The following is an 18,842-nucleotide window of genomic DNA, read 5'->3' as shown; positions in this document are numbered from 1 at the left end:
CTGGAGCTCCTCAAATAACTCTCACGTGGCTCTTTCAAAATCATTAGCAGGGCTGTGAGCTGCGTCCATGAAGATTTAAAATGCTGCCAGGTCCTGCAGGCCAGGTTTCTGGGCAGGTGTTTCATACCTGGGACTAAAACAGAAGCAGAGCAGAGCCTTCTCACCTGTTGCCAGGACACTTTAGATTCAAACCAATAGTAGTTTTATGTGATTGGGCACATTTGTGGCAGGAAGGCAAGATCTGGGAGCTGGAAACTGTGGGCAGTGTCATATTATCTGAGTCCTAGAGACAATGTTCACATCACTCCCTGTAGAGAAAGCTTGATAAAACCTGCAAAAGTCTGTTCATCCTGGGCAGTGACCAGGGAAAATGTGTGAATCCAGGTATCAGAGGATGGTGAATATGCTTAATTCTCTGACATAACTTTTTGTTTAGGTTAATTTTCTATGCCATTGTTTTTTCTTTATCTCTTTTCTTCCCCTCCTATTCGGTTAATATCTTGTTCCTCACCTCGGCAGCGTCTTAGATGTTTTTTTCTATAGCAACATTAATTATACCAATGTGGAAATATAAACCATAACTATGATTACCATACTTCTACTGTCTTTCACAGAAAACCATCTGACAGTTTTAATAAATACAATGCCCACAAAGTGACAAACATTACTGCAGACTCTAAGTCTTGTTGTTGCTTGATAAAAAGTTTGTAGAAGGTAATTTTTTTTTCCTGTCCTTCCCCTTTACAGTGCAGACTGCTGACAACAGCCACTGCTCCGTGTCTCCTGCTTCTGCTTTTGCCATTGCCACAGCTGCAGCCGGGCACGGGAGCCCACCAGGTGAGGGGGTGTGCTGTGCAGGCAGGTGACACACAGGTGCTCAAGAGGTGCCTCAAGAACAGGCCTCTGTGTTCTCATGAATGATGTTCTCATCTCAACCTGGTCTAGTGGCAGGTGTCCCTGCCCATGGCAGGGCTGGAACTGGGTATTTTTAAGGCCTTTTCCAACCTTATTTGTTGATATCTTAATATTTCTAACCCAGCCTGTTACTGGATTAATATTTGGCATGAATTTGATCTGCTAAGCATCCAGATAATATATTTCTTGTTTGAGTTTTTTTTTTTTAATACACTTACAATGTAAGATTTTATTTTTCAAAATTTTATTTTTCAAAATTTTATTTTTCTATGTCCAGAGATGGTATGCAGTTTTACTTATTGTGAGTGTATACTGTATTTTTCTTGGAAAGCAATTACTGACTGAAGGTATTTACTGCAACATGAAATACTTGATTTAAGTTTTGAATGTGCTGCTTATCTTGCTATGTACTCTTTGACATATTAATATCTTCCACTAACAGGGTCCTCTCATAGGTCATGTTGCAAATAAAAACCAATTTTTTTAAAGTCTACAAAATCAATTTCCCTTTGGCTTGACAAATCCACAGTTCATTTTGATTATGTGTGACAAAGCACAATCCAGCTGTAAACTCATGCTTGCCTCTTTCCCACTGGAATGTCAAGAAATTGCTTTGAAGACCCCAGTCTCGAAATCACCTGTGAAAATCTGTGTAAGCCAGTAAATGATCCCTGTGGATCTCAGTGGATTTTGTATCCACTATGTCTAGAGCTCTGGTCATTAATTGGTGGGGGAGAAGACATCAGGAGAAAATAATTTCTGCATGAGCATGGATCACTGCTCCTCTTAGTCTTGTGTACTTCCCATGATCTTTGGATTACAAGACAGTGATGTCTAGTTACAGGACATTTTAAGGATTTATTGACCAATAAAACACTGCCAAGAAGGACATTTATGAATTAACCCAATCCTTAAATATTTCATCTTATGCACTCATGCTCCAGTGTAAGCTTTTTTAGCCAATCCTGTTATGACACACAAACTTACAGTAGTACACTCTAAAACTCTAAACTTTCCTTAGTTTAACGTGTCTCTGCTTTAAGCTATAAATCCACGTTCTCTGACAGGGCTCACCCCCAGATTGGGGTGACCCCGGGAGGTGGAAAAGTCTCTCCTCCAACCCAGGCCTTCAAAGAAAGACTCAGCAGTCTTCAGTTGTCTGGTCTCAAGGCAGTTCATTGTATGTTATCTAAAAGATTTTCTTCTGAACTGCTGTGGTCCATTCAGCAGGTCAGACAGAGGCACACACACACACTGATGCTGTCTCTGACTCCCTCTGACTGCCCAAGGGCTGGTGCCATCTTTTATATCACACATTACCTATTAAATGTTTATAGTTTTTCCCCAATGCCTATCACCTATATTGAACAGTGACTTTCTACTCTAAACCAATCTGTGAGTGCCAACATCACCAAGAACATGGGGAATAGGAAGGAGAAAGGAGGAGGACAGGGCACGCCCAAATCCCTCCATCTTAGAACTTCTGACCCCCATGTACAAAACTCAGACCCCTCTGTACAAGGCCTAAACCCCCCTGTACAGCACTCAAAAATCCTACCTTTCACTTTGTGATTACTTCTATTATATTATAATATATATATAGTATATCTATCTATCTATCTATCTATCTATCTAGATAGATAGATAGATATTATAATATCTAGACTTTTGTGATTTCTTGTTCTTCCTGCAAGGTTGGTAAATTGTTCCATGGGTCAGATTCAAAACCACAGGGGTTTCTGGCTGCCTGCCAGGGTCTCAGAGGCTTCTGCCCTGGGCCAGGAACGTCCAAGAGTGTCTGAGGGACACCCTGGGTTCCAACAGTTCTCCCTTCCAGCACCTGAGTTTGGAAACCTTTTCCAAGGTCTCAGATCAAGCCCTGTGTTTAATTCTAAGCTTTGGCTCACAGGCCCAAAGTTCTGAGAGTTCCCTGCATTTCAGATTCCAACAGCTGGGTCTGGCTCTGTGCTTGTCCTGTATGTGCTGTGTGATCACACTGTCTGGTGAACCTGTCACAAACTTCTGTTTAGCAATTTTTATTTGAATGATGAATAGTCTCTGCCTTTGGAATCAGACTCTGCATGAAATCACTGACACAATTTGCTTTATTAAGTATTTGCTTTATTTACTGATTGTTTAGAAAGCAAAGTAAGGATGAAAACTACTTGGGTTTTCCACTAGGAACTAATTAAATTAAAAATTTTGCTTTTGCATTGTTAAAACCACTGCTTTTCAATATTCATAATACTGAAGTATGAGAGAAAATGCAATTTTCAATTATGCAGTCATTAGAAGGAACATCAAAGCTTGGGAATGTTAAAAGGGAAAAACAACATTCCTAACGTTTATAAGTTCTTTTTAATGTTGCTGTTTAAGTGAGCTCTTCATTAAAGGTCATTCTCCCAAGTGATGTAGAAAACAGAAGGCTGTGCAGCAAATTTGACAAGAAAATGTGTGTTTTGGGGTCTCAGAAGATTAAGTTAGAGTTATCTAGTGTCCACCTGAAATGAGTAGAAAAACTGAAGGTTACAAACCAGACCTTGCACCATGGAATCACCTGTTTTGTAACTTGGTGCAATTATTCATGGTAGAGATAACTTCAGAGTCATGAAGTTAAAATTTGGCTACACCAAATTTTATTTATTTCCCATGTGTGTTTTATCATGACTGTGAGATTCTTTTGAAGAGTGACTTTCTTTTTCCCAGTGGCTCCTGGCGCCGTTTGTTTTGTAGGATAGACCAGTCAGTGAATCAGTTCTGGGAGTGAATGACTTGGTGGGGTTTTTTGGTTTTCTGTTCAGTCATTCCTTGGTTTCCCTGATGCTGACACTGTGACATGTGTAATTTACAATACTCCTACGTGGTGCACGAGTAGAGTGGCAGATGAAATCCAGTGTTGATTAATACCAAGTGAGGCACACGAGGCAAAACAGTCTGAGCTCTGCACCTGAAAGGACTGGCTCAGGACTGAGGATGAGAACAGGTCCTTTCCTGAAATGATCTGGGTGCTCAGCAGGAGCCAAAAAGGTGAAGAAAAATGTCAGGAATTGTACGGAAAGGAGCAGGGGAGACTATTATGGCACCACAGTACAAATGCGGAATTTGCACAATATTGAAGGGTATGTACAGTCCTGATTGAGGTGGAAAATTTTGGGAGTTTGAAATCAGGGATGAGGTGAGGTATGAAATTACTTCTGTGCATGTGGAGTTTAGAGAAGAGAGGGCTGGAGAGTTGATGAGAACATTCTGTAAAAGGCTGGATGGGGGAAGGGGAAGGGTAGCAGCAGTGGGTAAAGGGTTGGACTCAGTGCTCTAAGACGTCCTTTCCAACCCTATCAATTCTACAATTCCAAGATTCTCTGCCTTTTCTGATGCAAGATGTAGGACACCAGATGGTTTTCATGGGGCCAAGTTTCAGAACGAGCAGGAGTTTGTGGCTCTTTGTGCCATCGGTAGAAGCTCAGCGGGGTTCTGCTGAGGGACACTCCACAGGGAACAGACTCACCTGGGATCCAGAGCAAGCAGGGGTTGTTTGAGGTTACCAGACTGGCAAAGTAGAACAAGATCAGCACCTGAAATCAGTGGGGGAATATCAGGAGGTACAAGTCACCTGTGTGTCTTCTGTCCTCACTGCTCCCTGCAGCCTTCTAGCCATTTTCTGTTTTGGTGTAGTTTTTTTTTAATTTTATGTATTCGTTTATTTAGTTATCTATTTTATTTTGGGGAACTTTGGGGTTTACTGCTGGTTGTTTTAGTTTGTTTTCTCGGGATATGAGGCCTTAGCTCTTCTCCACTGCCCATCTCCCAGTTCTGACTGGGATGCACTGTGACAAGCCGGGTAACAGACTCCCATCAAGGGCCTGTGCTCACACACTGTGTCAGAACCAGCCATGAAGGACATGCAGCTATCTTCTGTGGAGAGTTCTGGCCACAGCATTTCAGCACTGCTGTCCCCATGCAACGATAACTTTATAAAGGGAGAAGTATGCAAAGCCCTGGACAGCTCTCGTGTGGTGTACATTGGCTTTACCTCTCTTTAGATGAGCACCTAGGGGAGCACTGCCTGTGGTGGTCCTGAATTGTGAATGAAACCTTTCTCTAAATCAGGATGGCTCAGGTTCTCATGCCTTTCAGCAGGTGTTTTTTAACTGACTGATTTTATTGCTATTATTTCCACTTATTTTACACTTAAATGCTTTGATGATGCCAACCAAGCTGTGCTACTTTTCCTATTGTTTAATTAATCTGCTTGGTTAAATATTAATCTCCACCTATCTTAAAAATATTTTTTCTATTCTCTTTGAGAAAACTTGCATTTTAGTTTGTTGTTTGTTTGTTTGTTTGTTTTTTGTGGTTTTTTTTTTTTTTTTTTTTTTTTTTTTTTTTTTTTTTAACAGCACGATAAAGATAAAAAGAAACATGAAGTACAGAGAGTTAAATAAGGCACCCCATGTGCACAGCTTGGGGCCTGTATGGATGATAATATTCACAGTAGGGACAAATAGAGTAGGTTCTGTCTTTTACATGTCATTTCTCTTCTCAGGGATGTGAGAAGCTCATGGCATGCTGCAGCTGAAGTGCTTTGTCACCATTAATTGGCTGTCGCACACCTTAATCTTTTCCCAATTTATAAAAATAGTACAGCAATACTAACAGATTCTAACATAGGAATGGACTTCAGCAGTTTCTTCTCCCTCTGTTTATACATCTCTATAAAACCGGTTCTTGATTTCTGCTTTAATCAGTGACAAAATCCACACAGAAGTTCTTTAGATCTGCTCCCACATCTGCCTTGTAATATGGAAAAGTCCCTACAGAAATTTGAATGTGAGTGGTCCCATCCTACCAGGTATCCCTTGTTTTAGCTTTGCCATGAATAGTCCTGGAGCAGAGCTGCAGCTGCAGGGAGCCCCATCTCCTCAGGAGTGAATTCCTCCCCTCTCCAAGTCTGTCACACAGCCAGTGTCAAAACAAGCAGAGAGACTGGAAACGTGGGAGAGGAACCTCCTGCCAAAATACTCACCAATCGTCTGCAGTCTTGCTGCAGAAATCCTACAGATGTTGCAGCAGTTCAGCAGCAGCAGTGTAATCTACACAGCACCCACACAAACCCTGGCACTAGATAAAAACCATTTACATGGAGAATTATTTCTTCCACCTGTGGCTTCTAGAACTTGTGAATTTCCCTGGTTTATTTTTGTACAGTTCTTTGAGACATGTTGTTGCTTTTTTCCCCCTTAATTCCTTACCTTTTTATTTACATCTGTTCTGCGCAGAATCAGTGCACAGTGCCAGCATTAGTAAGATATCACGCACTGATTTTTAAAGAAAAAACACCTTTTGGTGTTTATTTACCAAAACTGCTCTCATACTTGTTAACACTCACAAGGTATGAAGGTGACTTGAGGAAATTTGAATTTTACTTAAAATGTCTGAACAGTTCTATGGATGAAGCCAGCTTAGCAAAATAATTCCATTTTTGTTAACAATTAATAAAGTAGAAAGTACTTGCATAAACATAGGAAACATAGAGATTTCTCCTCTCCTGAGAATGTAATGCAACTTGATGAAAAGTCGTTGATTCCAAAATCAGTAGTTTTATTTTGAAATGGTTCTATCGAACATGAGCTTCAGGGAGGCTGCTCTGACAAAAAACTTAAATTCAAGATCTAAACTAATCCAGGGTGTTTTTTCTTTAACATTTGTACCAGACAGGTTAAAAGAACTTTGAGAAGCTTATGTCCTCCTCAGCTCGAGCTGGAGGGTAAAGATCTCCCCGCACGGACAGCGAATATTAGACAAGAAACAAATACTTCCACCCAAACAAATGAGCTGTTCCCTAATGAGCACACAGCAGCTTTGTTTCAACGGCTCTGTCACACGATTTTAGCTGGTACACACTGTATTTCCAGCGTGCCTCAAAGCTGCCTTCCTCCTCCTCCTCCTCCTCCTCCTCCTCCTGCCGACCACGCTGCGGAGAAGGTCCCATTTCTCACCAGAGCAAGGTGACATTATGGGACAGGCTGGGAGTGGGATGGGAGCTGTGGTTGGCAGGAGGGCCTGGCTTCCTCAGTACAAGCGTTTGTTTTTTAAAGCACATGTGAGAGGCAGAGGGTGAAAAAGATGCAGGGGAAAAGAGAGTCTTTGGGGGAGTATCTCTGACAAATAATGATCCTCACATAAGGAAATCTGCCCTGGGCTGGCGAGAAGGACAGATAGGTTTAATCTCTCTAATTTTAGTGATTTAAAGGAGAGATTTAAAATGACGGCTTGAAGCTGCTCCACAAAAATGAATTGCATATATATGACCCTTTTCAATTAACTGGCTGCACACATCCCTGGTGCTAAGTTACCTTTGGCTTGAGTTACTTACCTCCATCTCTTTTCACAAAGAAGAAACCTTAATCTAAATTGCCCTCAGTTTTAGTCTAGAAAAACGGATCTGACTGTTGACTAGAGCATTTCTTGGCATCCTCTGCTTCTGCACAGCTCTCACAGTCTGCCTGCAGAAGCAACCAGACCTTTCCAGCTGCAGCAGATTCTCACTGGAGTCAGTGCAAAACCTGCTCTGCTCATTTGCTGCAGGTGCTAAATGCCAGTGGTATCATCCTTCAGAGCAATGCAGTACACCTGGGCGCTCAAGTGTCCCTCCTGGTGCTGCTGCTCCTCTGGACGAGGTCCTTATTACAGCCTCTGGGTTCTGGACTGATGGATCTGCCTCCGTGTCACTGCCTATGGAGGGATAGAGTTCCTTTCTGAATCTAAAACAGTGTAAAAAAAAAAAAAGGTAGTTACAGGCTACATTCCACTGATTTTTAGTGCATTAGCTACGTGCATAATGTGTGCATCAGTGAAAGAAGAGATGTACAAAGGGAAGCGTGTAATCCTTTTGCATTGTAAATGTCTAATTTATTTTGAGCTGGCTATTACTGTATTCTTGATCACTGCCTGTGGTGAAACATTGTAGGCTCTTTCAATAGTTTCTGGGATGTAGAGCTGCCAAACTTCAATTTTAGAGCAGCTGAGTGTGGATGAAGATAAACACTGTGGAAACACTTCTGTGGAAGTGTCAAATTCAGTAGCCACTGGAATGAGCATGGAAAGTTCTCCTCTCTCAGAGGTGCTGTAGGAGTTTGTCAGCTGCAACATAACCCAACTGTAACAGCAACAGCAAATAGAAATGGACCTTTGTAAATTACAGCTGTGGTTTCCAGAATGACAAATCTCTAGAAAGCTATATAAGCACTGAGGTTGAGCCAGATGAGTCCTGTGAGCTCTCAGGCTGACACACTTTAGCCCTGCTTGATTACTCTCACAATATTAAGGGGGTGAAAATTAGCTGGAAGTAGTAATTCACGTTTCATAAAGATCCACAGTGGGTCTTGTGTGGGTCTTTCCATTCTGATAAATCAGGCACAGCTTGATTAAGGCTGTTTATTTTCAAACATCAAAACTATCGTGAGAAAGTTTCACGAAAGTTTTCGGGGAGAGCTGCTTGGCTTATTTTGGGCTGTGACCAGCGGAGCTGTTCTGCAGTCATTTGAACAACTTGCCAGCTCCCAGTGCGACAATATTTTTGTTTTGTTTGTTCTGGCAGAGGCACTAATTGGAGTAATGGAACGACAGAGCTCGTGCCAAGTGATGGCAGGGAGCTCAGGCCTCGTGTGTGCTGGGAGGGGACACGGTGGCTGCTCCTGCTGCTGCCAGGTGCACTCAGCTTTCAGCTCGCTGATGTGGCTTGCAGGGGCAGCACAACGTGGGCAGACACTCCCAGGGGGATCCTGCTGGTCCCCGAGATGGAAAACTGTGTACAAGCACACATGATGCTTTAAACAGACGCAGAATTTCCCTGGCTGTCGCTGTCTTGCACACACGGACATACATAAAGTTCTGCTTTCAAGGGTATCAGCTGTCCTGTTCAGGGAGAATTTCCCCTGTTCTGAGCACAGGATTAATAAAGTGGCATTACACCATCATGTTTCCTGAGATGGAGATTCTGGTGTACGCAGCTGAGCTAGTATGGGCTTTGGCAAAGATTAGAATTAAGAGAGGCTTGTAAGGGAAATATTTGCTTTCTTTTTTCCATGGTAAGAGGACAGGCTGAGAGAGATTTCCTTGCTGTGTTACGTGAAAGGCAAGCAAACAATATCTGATGTGATTTCGAGCTGGATTCTACATTGTGTGGCTGGCTGGGTAATCCAGTCCAGTGCTGTGCTAAATGCCTCAAATTGCATCAGCAGCTACATGCTGACCTTTGGAAAGGTATATATTTCTTCCTGAATTTGTGCAGAAGTATCCATGTCTGAAGCAAAACTGGAAAAAGTGTGTCATTTTGTAGTTGATCCTCAGTGTGGTGCCATAAACGTTGCTGGTTATAATAGCAATTCTGCACTCCAGTAATTTTCTGGGCTATAACATCTCAGTCCTCTACTGGGAAAGCTTTGTGGAACTTCCTCCTTCTGACTCCAGACATGAAAGAAAACTAATTTGATGGTGCTATCCCAAGTAAAGGTTAAGATGAGATTCTGTCTAAACAGTTGGTAGAAGACTGTAATTTCATCTGCTGTTCCTCAGGTCTTGGTGAAATTCCAGGATTGAGTCTAGGGGCACCTCATCTGCTGTCAGAGAGACAGGATGCCATCACACTGTGTCCTGCTTATCAATCCTGCTTGTGCTCTGACTCTGGCTCCCACTGCCAACCTTCTGTCAGGGGTTTAACATGTTTAATTCCCAGAAAATAAAGATGTAGGATCTGTTAACCTCCCTGGGCCCTTTACACAGGACAGCCAAGTCCTTCTCCTGTCATTTTTGTGTAACTAATGGCTCTAGGCAGGAACTGGGGAGGCGAGTACTTGTTCCCTCTTGGGGACACATTTTAATGAGTTTCCCAGACCCATTTCTGCAGATTCACAGAGGTTTGAGAGGCGCTGAGGCCTGCACACTGAACTTCCTTGACGTTCCTGTCTCATTTAAAAAACTCCGTGTGGGAAATGCTCACTGAGTTACTCCACAGCTGACACTGCTCTCCACTGAAAATGGTTGTGTGACAAAAAAAAAAAAAAAAAAAAAAAAAGGTCAGTTTAGCCCCAAGCACTGTCCCTTTCTGAGGCTGCAGGGTTTGTCACGAGCTGCCCTGGGTTTGTTACCAAAGCAGAGTGACCAGGGCTGTGCCTGATGTGGGGTCTCTGAGGGGTTGGGCTCATCAGGGGCTGTCCATGCCCTGGCAGGGGGCAAATGGGAGCCCTGTTCCAGGCTGCTCGTTCACAAAGTTTGACAAAAAATTTTTGCTTTGCAATTTTAGATAATTGGCTAAATGGTTGAATCTTATTCGCAGTTTTCTTAGACAATGGCTTGAAAATTAAAGTTTTGCTTCAAGTGATCCCTGCTCTGGGAATTAAGAAATAGGAGAAAATGGTGAATTTTTTTTGCTCTTAATTTAGCAGAAGTTTAGTATCTCCTGCTTTTACTTATGTCTTCCTTTATTTTGAAATAATATCTTGCTCTTTTGGAGGAGCTGGCTACTCAGGAAATAAGTATTTTCACTGGACATTTACTGAGTTACAGAGCTGTGAAACATTTGTTTCCTGACATATTGGAATAAGTCCTGAGCAGCTGCAGTGGTGTGGGGAGAGAAGTTTGGGGAGGATTTTTATGTCTTTTTTCTTTCATTTCATTCCCCCCTGTGCCCAAGTGTTGCATGCATAATTAATATTAGTTTAAGCTTCCATTATGACCCAGTCCTAAATGGTCTGAAAGCTGCTTGCGAGATGGACATTTTGTTCAGAGATTTTTTTTTTTGGTGACTGGTGTGCATCCTGCCAGCTTTTGTTTTTCATGACAGTCAACTCTCTGTTCACAGATGGTCTGAAAAATGATACATTTGGCTCCTTGCAATTATCGCCTCCTTTCCATTTAACCTTTATTCCTATTGACATTATAAAAATATGAATAATCTCACAAACTACTTCCTTCAACTTTAATGAATTACAGGTAAAAATTCCAAAAGCCATTTTATTGGATTTTCTCTTTTTTATCTGTACATTGTCACAGCCTGTATTTTAATTTTTTCCTTTGTGGTACTGAGCACTTTAGGCATCTGAAAGCTTCCTTTGAATAGTTCTTGAAAAGACTGTGAACATTATGCAATAAATATCTGCTGTACTCCTCTTCATATTGATGATAGAGCAAGTTACGAGTGTAGATGAAGTGTCATTAAGGAAATCAAGAGCTAGGGATTATTTAAAATGCAGGAAAACATCAATAGGTAAAAATTGCTTATCTCCTCCCAGAAAGATAAGAGATGTAGCAGGAGCACAGACAAATGTGTAAATTCAAAGAAATATCAGCTGCAGTGTTGCCATTCTTGTGTTCATAGCAGATAACTCAAACATTAATGCAGTGGGGGGAAAAAAAAGAAGTCTAAGGTGTACTAAAGATTTGCCAATATAATTGCTAAGGGTTGCTCAGAAAGGCTCTTCTTTGTCAGCTGCTCCTTATAGTTTTTTATGTAAGTTATATTAAAAAAAAAAAAAAAAGTGCTGTCACATAGCATGTTTGCCATGGTACTCAGAAACCTGAGAGCACAATTGGCAGCAGCAGCCTTTGAAATCCGGGATCTGCTCCTTCCTACAGATACATCTATAACCAAAGGCACAAGATTTGGGTGGTTTTGTCCGAGGCTCCACCAGGAAAAACTGGCCTTGTGGGTTTACCCATGGATGCTCACACAAACGTTCTTCTTGCCTGCAAAGAAACGTGATTCTGAAGATGTGTACAAGTGGTTTTGGTTATGACATTAACCCATTTTTGTGGTGCTGAAATAAGAAAAGGACAGGATGTTCTCGTATTGCTGCTGAGTTTTAGCTTAACCAAATACTGTGCATTTTTATATTTTACTTTGAGTTACTGATTTTTTAATAATAAATTGTGTAATTAATAACAGCAAGTATGTTTTCAGTGTTTAGCAATTTTTAAATATATTTTTTTTCAAGAGTGGGACTGATGTGCTCTCCTGAGAGAATATTTCTATTAAAAAAACGAGAAATCTCAAGAGTGCGTGCTAATTATAGCTATAGCAGCAATCCTGTTTTTAAGGACTTTTGAAGGACAAATCTTCAAATTTGAATATTTTTGTGAGCCTAAAGGGATATTTTCATTCTTTTTGGTAGTCATGTTTTAAGCATATAATCTCACAGATTATAATAATTCTCGGCGCAACCTTAGTGTTATTATGAGGAGATAAAATACATTCTTGATCTTGAAGGTATTCTTTAGCCACTTACCTTTCTCTCCCAACCATTAAACTAAGATTATTTTGCTGGACTGATGTATTTTTAGACTTCTGGATTTAGTCCAAGTTTACTGCACAATCTTAACACGACTGCTTTATCTCAATGCTGTGTTCTTTAAATTTCTCTGATTAGAAAAAGCCTTTCTAAATCAAGGGTCATTTAAAAATAGTTTACCAACCCTTCCCTTAAATATTGTGCAGAAATTAGACACAGTCACTAGGTCTCTATCTATGTTACACTACTGTACATCAGCTGGTCCATGTGAATCCCTGGGATTTACCTTACTAAAACCATAATCCCTTGACTTGATTTGATAGTTAGATTGTATGTGTGGCAGAGGCTTTAGGCAGAAGAATCAAGTACATACTTGGAATTATTTCTGACGTGGGTGGTTGCAACAGGGATTTTCAGTGGCATATTTCTTAGAACAAAATGATTTCATATGTTCCAAGGACCACTGAAAGTGAAATTAAATGCCTGAAATGCGTTGGACTCTGGATTGCTCCTGGTTCCTAACAGTCGGTTCTGATGCTGAATTCGTTTGTGGAACAAACTCAAAGCCTGGCATAGTGAATGATTAAATATTCCTCTCTTATGAACAGAGGACTGCTGCTCAATGTTACAGTCTGTGCTCTCAAGCCTAAGACTGCTCATATAAAACCCCAGAGAATGGTTTAGGCTGGGAAAGAAGTCTAAGATAATTCGATAATAACTGAAAAAAAAAAAAAATAAAAGGAAGGACTGTATTATTGAGCAAATACACTGTATTTTACACAGTGAATGGGATCTCATCACCTTCATCCTTCTTTTCATCACAGTTCACATGGTTTCCTTTTCCAGCTCTGCCATGCTCTGGCTGGCTAATGTATGACAGCCCAATATCATAAATTAAGAAATGGATGAGGGCAGGATCACTGGCAGTTTAGATTTCTTACCAACACTAAAATACTCACTTTTTGACATGTTTCTGTGCAAATGTGTGAATCCCATTGACTTGCTTGAGAACTCATGACCAATAAGGATGGGAATCTACAAACACTCATCCAAACTTTTTTATGTATGTTGAGGTAAGAAAAATACAATCCCTTTTGGGGGGCTTCTTGTGCGTTGGGAAGCCTTTTCTTTTGTGCTGCATATATTGGAGAGGCTTTTTCCGTTTTAATCTGTGGATGAAAAGCGCTGTGCCCCAAGCCTGGGGTTTTTTGGTATTTGCTCTGTATGCAGGTCAGAAAGCAGCACTGGTGTTTGCTGAGGTATCAGGATTCAAGGCGGGCTGGTTGGTGAAGCTGGCCTACAACTCAGTTCTGATTATTTGCCATGTGCCTGGTGGGCCCTGAATGTTCTCCTTCCACGTCCCTGGGACTCTCTGGGGCTTGCTGGGGTCTCCCCAAAGTCTGGAGTGCGATTTTCTCCCATTGCTGGGTGCTAACACACCTTCAGTGTGGGACTCCAGGGTAGGTCGATGAAACTGGCACATCAAATCAGCCTCTGAAATGAAGTTTTTTGCTGAGAAAGACACCAGAAGCTTCATGACTCTGAACAACTTGCACCAGTTCTTGTGAACGGATTTCTCTTTGTGTAGATAAACCCTTAAAAGTGGATATTATTATTATTATACCATCAAAACTTTGGACAAGTTAATTACTATGGTCAGGAATCATGTGCTATTTTATTAATCTCAGGCTAATCTTAGAATGGTTTGGTTTGGAAGGAACCCTAATGACATCTTCTTCCAGCCCCCTGCCATGGGCAGGGACAACTATTGGATACAGAAATGCTGTGACTGGAGTGAGAGGTTTTGACATCTTAACTGAAATAGGAAAGAAAATGTGCATGTTTAATTTCTTTAAAGTATATGGTGCAGAACTTACCGTGATATAAATGTTCCTCTGGGGTGAGGTGGATTTTAAAGGTGCAATACTGTAATTTATCTCTCTATCCAGCACATACTTTTTTTAGTCTTCGGTGACAGTGGAAGCTATAAAAGTATTAGCTTTTTGATAAGGTGTTTAATGTGGAGATTTATGTCTATTCAGCACCTATCTTTTTAATCTTTGGTAATAGAGGAAGCTATAAAAATACCAGATTTTTATTGAAGTGCATAAAAGACAATATGTGAAGGTGAGACTGGATTTTTTGCATAACACAATCTAAAGACAAGTACATGAACAGAGTGATTAAATAATATTGAAAGAAGTAATTCAGTGAAACTAGCAATGCTGTCAGGTTAACTTTGTGTTTGACAGCCTGTGGTAAAAGTTCTGTATCACCATTATGTGAAGATACTATTTGTGGAACCAGTGCATATTAATTTCAACAGATAATGGTGAAAAACATTGCTTGAAAGTAGCACTCACTGAGGTAGCTGCCCACTTAGATGATTAATAATTAGAAATACTGCTGGCATTTCTAATGTGGAAAGATTGTTTCCTTCAGGAAGAGGAACAGATATTTACCATGGAGTGCTTCAGGTTGTTTCACCACCGGGTCTGGATGCGGACAGGTCCACACAGAATCCTAATTAAATTATTTGTTATTGTCAGTGTGCACACCAAGATTTGTGGAGGTGTGGAGGGAGCTGGGGGGCTCAGCCTGGAGGTTTGGGGGGGACCTGGCTCTGCACAAGTCCCTGACAGGAGGGGCCAGCTGTGCTCACCTCAGTTCCTCTCTCACACAGTTCTCCATTTATTGGTTCAGCGCATCAACATCAAGTGCAGAGAATGTGGATCTTGGTGAACACGTTGCTCATTCTCTGCAACAAGCTAATTACTGCTTAAAAATTGATGAAATTCTGAGGGCCACATGGGTTTGCTGAAGTGATCTCTGGAGGCTTTAATTTTTTCCTTCCCTCTTTTTTTTCTTTAATTTTTTTTTTAGCTCATTGAAAACTGTGTCTGTAGGCTTCTCTCTCTTTTTGTCCCAGCTTACTGCAGTTCTTTTCCTTAATGTTACCTTGGTAAAGACTTCGCTGCTTTAATATATAATTTTCATTGTGACTTTCATTGCTGCAATTAAGTGGCTAATTGAACAGTTTATAATGTCTGTTCCTAATTGCTTCTGCAATAGGTTAACTGTGAAAGGCATAGAAAATTAACATGCAAAATGTTGCCTGTGTTACCTTTTGCTGAAAAAAAGCCTCAGAGATTTTCTTTATTTTTTTTTTCTTTATGGGCAAAAACACCTGCTTAAAATGCTTCAATATTAAACTATCTTTGATATTGAATCTTAGATGCCATCTACAGTGTAAAATGCTGTAGTTTAAAAACGCCCATGAAATGTAAGTGTAGATAGAAAATACATTTGGGATTGAGGTCTAACCTGCAGTAAAAGATGTGAGACTGCAGTTAAACACTTCCTGTCTTGCTTATCTTGCCAAAAATACAGAGCAGCCATTTGGACTCTCTGGATTGTCTGTTGTAAGAATAGAGCAAAACTAATACAAGCCTCCAGAAAACCCTCCAACGGGTTTATCACAGAAGAAATAGAAGTTTAATCTGCCTGTGCTATTTATAATAAAACATGGGCTTTCGAGCAGCTTTTATGCAAAAAAAAAAAAAAAAAGTAAAGTACAGGTCATATGGGAGGGTGTTCCCAGCTGTTCCTGGACTGTGCACTGAGTGGAATGGAGAGCAGCACAGTGCAAGAGCAAATCTGACAAGAACTTAGAAAAATGCAAGCTTCTCAGGTCTATCTTCAGAGTTATAATTTTTAAGAAGACATTCAGGGGCTTCGTGTAGCAATTTCATTATTCTTATTAAAATAATAATATAATCATCATTTTAGCATGTGGATTTTATTTTTTATATAGCTACGGCAGAATGAAAAGAGAAGTAGTAATATGAACTTTATCTAGGGATAAAGTTTCTTCTTTATTATTAATACACTTTCTTTATAAATAAATATTGCTGACAAAAAAAAAAAGAAAAAAAAAAAAGGAAAAAAAAAAAAGAATAAAGAAAATAAAAATAAATTGTCCATAAGAGATGAGTGGGGAAAGGCTGCATCTAGAAAATCTTAGTTTTCAGGCAGCTGGATCTATGAATGTGTTTTCCATATATCTTCCCATTTTCTTGTCATGCCCGTGGTAAAATCTCAAATAACTTATTTGAAGTGTTGATTGGTAGAGCCTGTACAATACTGCTCTTGAGAAGGGAGATTTCTTGCACTGACCTTTTTCTCCTCTGTGTTTAAACTGTTCTCCTCCCCTTGTTCTTTCCTAGTTCTGAAATTTACCTCTTTCCCTTTTCTAAATCATACTGACTTTTCAAATCTGTTTGATTACAGGCCTAGCTTTGGTCTGGTCCTTTTCCTTGCTGTAAAAGTCTTCCATACTGGAAAAAAAAAATCATTGTTTGTTTTCAGGGGTTTTTCATTCACTTTATTTCTTGATGCACTTTATTTTATTTCTTCCACGCTGAAGGGAAACCTTGAAATTTAATTGCACAGGCAATTATTCTCCACCTTTCTGAAGCTGAGTGCTGACCCCGCGAGGTGTCTGTGTTGTGATGGGCAAGGCTGTGTTGTACTTATGCTGCAGAATTTCTTTGGTCTAGACATTCACATTTTACCATCTGTCAGGCACCTTTCCTTTTATTGCACAGAAATATCCTATAAGCCTGCAGTTTACCCAGGTCACCTCTGTTGTGTTGGGGTCTGCTTTGCATTGGAATGACCCCAAGATTGTAAAAGTTTTTGCCAAAGGAGGAGTCTGGAATGCTTTGGATCGCGTTCTCAAGGCTGTTTATTTCTCCTTGTCTGTAACATTCTCTCTCTGACCTGCCGAGCTCTGCCTGGCACAGAAGCCATGGCAGTCTGCCTCTGCCTCAGGCTGCTCCCACATGATAAACTCAAAATTACGTGTGGGATGTTTACAGATCTGTGCCAATGCCCACCACCCATGTTAGACAGTGAATCTCTGCCTTAAACCAACAGAAAAGTGTCACCATCACAGCAAGACATGGAGGGCAAGGAGAAAGGAAAGAAGGCCAGGACATGCCCAGATTCCTCCATCTTGTACCCCTGAATTACATTCTAAAAATCCCAAAATTCTGCTTTTCCATCCTGTGTTAATTCCCCTATCACACTACTCAAACCCTTTTGGCTTGTAATTCCTCACTCAAAATTGACAGTTTTTTCCACCGGCTAAAATCGAAGCCACAGGTGTTTTTGACTTTGTGCCAAGGTCTCTGAACCCCCTGCCAGGGTCTGGAGCCAGCCAGGGCAGCCAGAGGGATGTCCTGGACTCCAACACAACTGTATTTTAATTTTTGTTTGTTTTAAATCCTCCCCATCCCGTTGACTCCAGCGTGGGTTTGTTTCTCTGCAGGGTTCAACAACTCGGAGCGCACGTGCGACAAGGAGTTCATCATCCGCAGGGCGGCCACCAACCGCGTCCTCAACGTCCTGCGCCACTGGGTCTCCAAACACTCACAGGTACCCCCTCAAACTCGCAGGGGTCGGTATCCCACACTGTTTGTGCCACGGGCAGCCCCCGCCCAGCTGCTCTGCCTGTGTTAAACAACTCGTGTTTTCCTGCAGAAGTTTATTCAGTCATTTATTTGTGGTGAATTGTGCACGGGAAATCACGTCCATCCATGGGCCTGGCAGGAGCATGGGTCTGGCTCGTGATGGCAAAATGGTGTTGGCAGGGGAGGGAGGGCAAGAAACCCGAGTGGTTGGTGCAGAATCAGAGATAAAATATCCTTTAGGGGTATTTTCCAGGTGGGAAATGTGCTGGGAGAATCTGACATGGATGGAGAGGAGAATTGAAAATTTGGGAGGGAAGGGAGGAGGGAAGGGAGGAAGGGAAGGAAGGGAAGGGAGGGAAGGAAGGGAAGGAAGGAAGGGATTTTTGTACACCTTGTGCTTCATGGCACCTACAGACTGCTTTGTCACTTCAGGCTGCTAATAAATGATACTTACTCTCAAAAGCAATGCCAATGTCAAACTCTCTTATGTGAAATCAATTCCCTTTTTCCCATGTAAAGGCTATAATTTTTGTAGAGGCTAAGTTTGCTAGAGAATTAACTCAGTAAGAGATGTAAGTGGGAAAACTGGTTTGTTTGGAAACCTGAACAGCCCAGAAGAGAATACTAAAATCTATCTTGGTATCACAGGAGTGATTAATCATTTCAAGTTACTGGGAGCAGCCTATGTAAACCAAGTTTTGACTCCCTGTTAAATTAAAGTCAGAATCAAGCAAATATTGAGCTGTAATAGAAGTGGCAGCAGACTGTTATTACAGTTTTGTGTTACTCTAGGTGCTTATTGTGTTCCAGTTCATATTAAATATCTTCTACGACTTGAGTTGATCCTCTCTGCTAATTAAAATTTATGTGATTGTGGAAATGTGGAAACTTTTATCTACATTAGGCAGTGTCTGCAAGTAGCTTCACTGAATTCTTTTGCAGTTGCTTTTGCATCATGTTTACAATTGGTATTGTAAAAATACCAATAAAAATATGAAGAGCACAAAGATAATGAGTAATAGTTCATTGTGGATTTTCAAAGTGGAAGCTGTTACCTGCACTCCCTGGTCTCTCACTGCCATTTATTTTTTCCACTGCAAAGGTGTCAGATTTTAATTCTTTAGCTCTCCTAGTCTGTTGCTCTTCCAAAATAACAAATAATTTAAAA

At 40.9% G+C, this 18,842-nt stretch overlaps 1 protein-coding gene across 1 annotated transcript in view; it reads left to right on the top strand.

Moving 5' to 3' along the window:
* The window catches only part of RASGRF2 (Ras protein specific guanine nucleotide releasing factor 2), a 133,517-nt gene that overhangs the window by 81,921 nt on the left and 32,754 nt on the right, over positions 1–18,842 (top strand). The window contains exons 17-18 of the mRNA XM_053931976.1: positions 748–837; positions 17,533–17,639. Coding sequence (XP_053787951.1) covers positions 748–837; positions 17,533–17,639 — 197 coding nt within the window. The remainder of the gene's footprint in view (positions 1–747; positions 838–17,532; positions 17,640–18,842) is intronic.

This window comes from Vidua chalybeata, chromosome Z (assembly GCF_026979565.1).
Source record: "Vidua chalybeata isolate OUT-0048 chromosome Z, bVidCha1 merged haplotype, whole genome shotgun sequence".
In the NCBI taxonomy this organism is placed as follows: domain Eukaryota; kingdom Metazoa; phylum Chordata; class Aves; order Passeriformes; family Viduidae; genus Vidua; species Vidua chalybeata.
This window is presented reverse-complemented; position numbering and strand designations above follow the sequence as displayed.